Source organism: Crocuta crocuta, unplaced genomic scaffold, assembly GCF_008692635.1.
Source record: "Crocuta crocuta isolate KB4526 unplaced genomic scaffold, BGI_CrCroc_1.0 scaffold133, whole genome shotgun sequence".
NCBI lineage: Eukaryota > Metazoa > Chordata > Mammalia > Carnivora > Hyaenidae > Crocuta > Crocuta crocuta.
In genome coordinates, this window is record NW_027529438.1 from 5,186,417 (window position 1) to 5,191,682 (window position 5,266).

Here is a 5,266-nt window from a genome sequence, read left to right on the forward strand (position 1 = left end):
TCTAAACCATGCAGCCACCCAGCCACTCAGCCATCTAGCCACTCAGTCACCCAGCGATTCAATCACTCAGTCAACTAGCCATTCAACTACCCAGCCACTCAGTCACCCAGTCCCTCAATCACTTAGCCACGCAGCCACCAAACCACTCAGCTTTTTTGTTAGAACCAGTGCCTGGAATCCTCTGTCCCCATCTCAGTTCAAATGTCACTTCCTTAGGTCTTTCTGGGGCCCCCAGTTGAAGGAATTCTCCTCAACCACTATTCCAACACCCCATTGTATTATCATCAGAGCACTTATCTCTATTTGAAATGATCTTATTCTTTAAATTGCCTACTTATTATCAGCTGTCTCACTCTGTCTAGAATGTAAGTTCCATGAAGGTAGAGACTTGTTCACTGTTCTGTCACCTATGCCTAGGACCCGTGCCTGAAAGAGTCTGTGTTCAACAAGTGTCTACTGGATAAATTCTTTCCTTTGTGCCCCACCAAGTGGGGCAGGGCACGTGACGTGGGAGACACAAGAGTGGACTCTTGCACTAGTGGGTCCAAGCACCTCTCTGCCTTGCAGAAGAACTCAGAGAGCAGACCTGGCATTCCTGAAACCGATCTGTCTATGCAGCTCTGGAGAGTAGAGCCTGGAAGTGACAGTTGAGGGGAGTGAGGAACTCCAGACGAGCCGGTCAGATGGGATGCGTGAAGAGGTGACAGACACACAGACCAGTGCATCATGCACTGTGCTTGGACCTTTGTATGCGGCACTGTTTTTAAATCAATGAATTAAAAAAAATTTTTTTTAACGTTGTATTTATTTCTGAGAGAGAGAGAGAGAAACAGCATGAACAGGGGAGGGTCAGAGAGGAAGGGAGATACAGAATACAAAACAGGCTCTAGGCTCTGAGCTGGCTGTCAGCACAGAGCCCGATGGGGGGCTCGAACCCAGGAACCGTGAGATCATGACCTGAGCTGAAGTCAGGTGCTTAACCAATTGAGCCACCCAGGTACCCCTAAATGAATGAATATTTGAGGAGCATATGTGGCCCAGGAAGAGAGGCCAAGCCACAAAATGATGACAGATGAGGATAGACAGGCATGAATGGCCCAAGGGATGGGGGCGGAGCACAACTGGACATGGAATGGTGGAGAGTATTCTAGACAAGAGGTAAAGCAGCCAGTGGTATTGGGCTGAGCACAGTCGGGCCACAGTCCTCAGGCACTTACTGTGTCCTTCACAGTGACATGTCCCAGGTGCTGTGCAGACATGGAGAGATATGGGAATGGCTTTGGGAGGGGTAGGTGAAGACCCTCTCACCAGGGGCTTGAGATGTGACTATTTGGTGTGTTGAGCCACACGCTGTCACCTTTGCTGTCCACATGGCCAGGGATCCACATGGAGGCTTTTAGCTTCAATTTTCTGCTCAGCTAGGGGTTAGCTCAGCCACAGGCTTTCAGTGTGTGTAGAATTGAGTCTTTCTTGCCATCCCTCCATCTCCCCCTGGGTCCATCTAAACATACCTCTTGGAAACTTTTTTAAAGTTTATTTATTTATTTGAGAGAGACAGGCATAGGACGAGCCAGGAAGGGGCAGAGAGAAGAGGAGAGAGAATCCCAAGCAGGCTCCAGGCTGCCAGTGCAGAGTCGGATGTAGAGCTCAAACTCATGAAACCATGAGATCATGACCTGAGCAGAAACCAAGAGTCTTGACGCTTAACTGACTGAGCCCCCCAGGCACCCCTAAACATCTCTTCTCTGAGCTTGCTGCAGTGGGAAGCATGCAGGATTTGGAGTCACATGACATTAACTGGACTCATGACTCCACCTCTTTCTGTGTGAGCTTGGACAAATTGTTTAAATTCCAATAGCCTTCAATTCCTGGTTCTGTCTATACAGTGGGAGCCATAACAGTCATTTCTTCCTTACAGAGTGGTTGTGTAGATTACAGTGACCCACCACCTGGAAGAGTGGTTACTGCATTGACTGAAAGCAGAAAGGAGACCTGATCTCAGAGTGACTAATACCTCACAGTACAGTGATGTCCCTCTTCCTTTTCCCTCCTCACCCGCAAAACACCTCTGCAGTTTCAAAGTGATGAGTAAATAGGAGTGAGGGCACCGAAGGTCTACAGCAAGAGAGGAGGCATCTAGAGAGCAGAGGGACACTTCGGACGAGCTTGCGTCCCCAGACCCCGTGAGACCTGGGAGCTGTGCCTGCGGAGACAGTGTCTGTAACGAAGGCAGTGGGCAGCAGGGTGTACAGAGGGGCTTCTTACAAAAGAGACCATGGGCTCCAGTTTGCTACAGGCTGAAGATGAGGTGATAACACAGCCAAGAGCCACCATTGAATAAGCTGCATAACAGAGTCCTGGACAATGGAGGCCACAGCCCTGTTGACCTTGGCACAAGTCAGGTCATGGTAGGAGGCAGGGGAAGGCACAGCACCTGGTCCACTGACAAAGGGCATCGAGCCCAAGCAGACCAGGATGATGAGCAGGGCTGAGACACCATTCCCCACTCGAGGACGACACAGCTGAGGAGGGACATAGTAGCCTTCAAATATTTGATGGGCTAAGCTTAAAAGGGGAGAGACTTCAGGCAGAAGTAAGACTAATTCATAGGAAATGAGAGAGACCAAGGAAGCAGATTTCTGCAAAGTGCGAAGGACTCTCTCACAGTCAAGCTCTAGCACACTGGGACACACTGCTTCACCAAGCTGTGACTTCCACAGTGCTAGGCAGTAGCCATGACATGGGAGCCCAGAGACACCTGCCATGGATGGTGTGTGTGTCTACGGGTGGTGGGTTCCAGTTCTGGGACTGAACTTGGATAATGCTCAGCTCAGAAGGAAATTAAGTTTCATCCCTCAAACTTCAAATATACTTTAGTGTATGACCATGTCCCAGCACGTTCAGGACCAGGGCTCCTCGCCTCTTGAATCCCTGATGGCCAATAAGAGTAACAGGCACCATGTATTGTGTGAACATACCCCACCAGGCACTTTAAATAAATTTTATTTTCCAGTCTTATGTGATTAGAACCCAACCAGAGACCTGCTAGAGACATCCAGGTGGAATGGGGAAAGCATGTGTCTGGAAGCAAGTGGACTTGGATTTATATCTCTGTTTTGCTCTTGTTGGCAGAGTAATTCTACACAAGTTTCTTAACCTTTTTGAACCTTAGTTTCCTCAATCGCTTAATAGGGACAAAAAAATACCCAGCCAATAAGATTTGAAAGGTTAGATGAGATAATGTGTGCACTACTGAGCAGGGTGTTTTCTGTCTCTCTGCCCACATCTAAGAGGAAACAACAGCTGTGCATTTATGGTAACTCTGTTCCTCCACACCTAGCCATGGGGTCTGCACCTTAGGCTGGTTTTCTGGGGTCCCCAAGCATCAAGCATGATCCTATTGAATTTAGGTCCTCCACCACGCTGTCCCCTAGTCAGCCAGTTTTTGATTCTCTTCTCTCTTTCTTTGCTCCTCCCCATCCCCCATCCAGATACTGGGCTCCAAGTTGGGAAGCACTTGGACTTTATCCAGTCAAGTCCAAAGGCTGTTCCTTTTACAAGGTAGTGATTTCCCCGTGATAGCCTTTCTTCTGGAATATTTCCAGGCACTAGGCCATCCTGATCCTGCCGTATGACCATGAGATCTTTTCCCTTGTCTGAATGGCCATTCATAAGTACACAGGGTAACAGGGATGTGGGGGAAGGACGAGCATTGAGCAGAACAAGTGTTTTCCTTACAAGGTCAAATGCCCACAAATTCTGTCCAGGAAGAGATCATGCTTAAGAATGGTTTGCTTTTCTGGTTCAACAAAAACAAACAAACAAATGAACAAACACAAACAAACTATTAGGACCAAGTTTAAAATCAAAAGTAAGTCAACTCAGAAATTGTAAAATGAAATATATGCCCCGACTATTCTTTCTAAGTGTGGCAGGGTGATAGTCGCTGGACTGAGTTGAGTCTGGGAGACCCAGTGACCCTCTCCCCACTCTCATAATTCTCTACCCTTGGAGGACCAGTCCTTTCAGTCGCTGGTGAGGGTGACAGGTGGCCCCCGAGGAGGTGGGTCAAAGAGAGAGATATAGATCAGGAAGAATGGATTTGATTCTTTGAACCATCCCCAAGGACCAGTCAGACCTGAAACAGACCTCCCCATCCCAAAGAGAGAGGATGTAGGCAGAAGGGGGATGGCCAGTTTGTAAAGGGCTTGAGCAGCAAAGCCTCTTGACCTGGTGAGAAGCCTGGACATTGTAGAGTGATTCTAACAAAAGTGGAGGTTTCATAAAAATATATGTTTTTTTCTTCCCAAGTGTGTTTATGTATTTTGAGAGACAGAGACAGAGAGACAGAGAGAAAGCACAAGTGGGGAAGGGGCAGAAAGAAGGAGAGAGAGAAGTCCAAGCAGGCTCCACACATGGGCGCAGAGCCTGACACGGAGCTCAAACTAAAAAACCATGAGATCATGTCTGAGCCAAAATCTAGAGTCAGACACTTAGCCCACTGAGCTACCCAGGTATCCCCAAAATATATCTTTTTGTAAAAGCCCACCTTATATTGTTGAGCAAAATGCACAGAACTGTGTTCTTCCATTTCCCTGATCCCTCCAGCCCACCCCTGCCCAAAGCCTTCTTTTTTCTATAACTTTATTTTCCTTTTGAGGCAGGCTGATGAGTAACTTAATCTTATTTCATGGGGTAAACATGGGGTTGGGCCTCAGAATGTGATTTTCTGCCTCCCTACTTTAGCTCTGATCACTGAAGGCCTGCCCTGCTGAGTACCCAGGAAAATGGGATGGGAAACATCAGGGAGGCCCCCACCACACCCCATATCTGTCAAGCACACCCATGTACACACACTCATCTCAAGCTCCAGCCATTAAACCCACTTGAGCCTGGAAAGGTGAAATTAGCAATCCCATAAATGTCTTACAGTCTTTGGTGCCCAGGAAGTGAAGCTTATGCTCGGTGACTTACCGAAAAACAGCAGAACCCTGCAAAGCAGCATGGGGCCTGGCTTGGCGCAGAGAAGGGACACAGGTCCAACCGAAGGCAGACACGAAGTCGGGGTGGAGGGGAGAGTATCTGAGCTACAGGCCCAGGGGTAGGTGAATGACCCCTCTGACGTAGGTGGTGTTACTGCTTCATAGTCTATATAGAGGAAGTGGGGAAGACACTTCAAAAGTTCAAATTTCCTCTTTGTTTGAGGGGGTATTATTTAAGTGAACTTTCTTCACCATGAAGCATGAAGGAGTCAGGGAATTTACTA

General features: G+C 48.0%; 1 protein-coding gene across 1 annotated transcript in view; it reads right to left on the reverse strand.

Moving 5' to 3' along the window:
• The window catches only part of LOC144228220 (Fc receptor-like protein 6), a 15,774-nt gene extending 10,745 nt beyond the window's left edge, over positions 1–5,029 (reverse strand). The window contains exon 1 of the mRNA XM_077760025.1: positions 4,975–5,029. Coding sequence (XP_077616151.1) covers positions 4,975–5,005 — 31 coding nt within the window. The 5' untranslated portion in view covers positions 5,006–5,029. The remainder of the gene's footprint in view (positions 1–4,974) is intronic.
• Between the last annotated feature and the right edge of the window lie 237 nt (positions 5,030–5,266).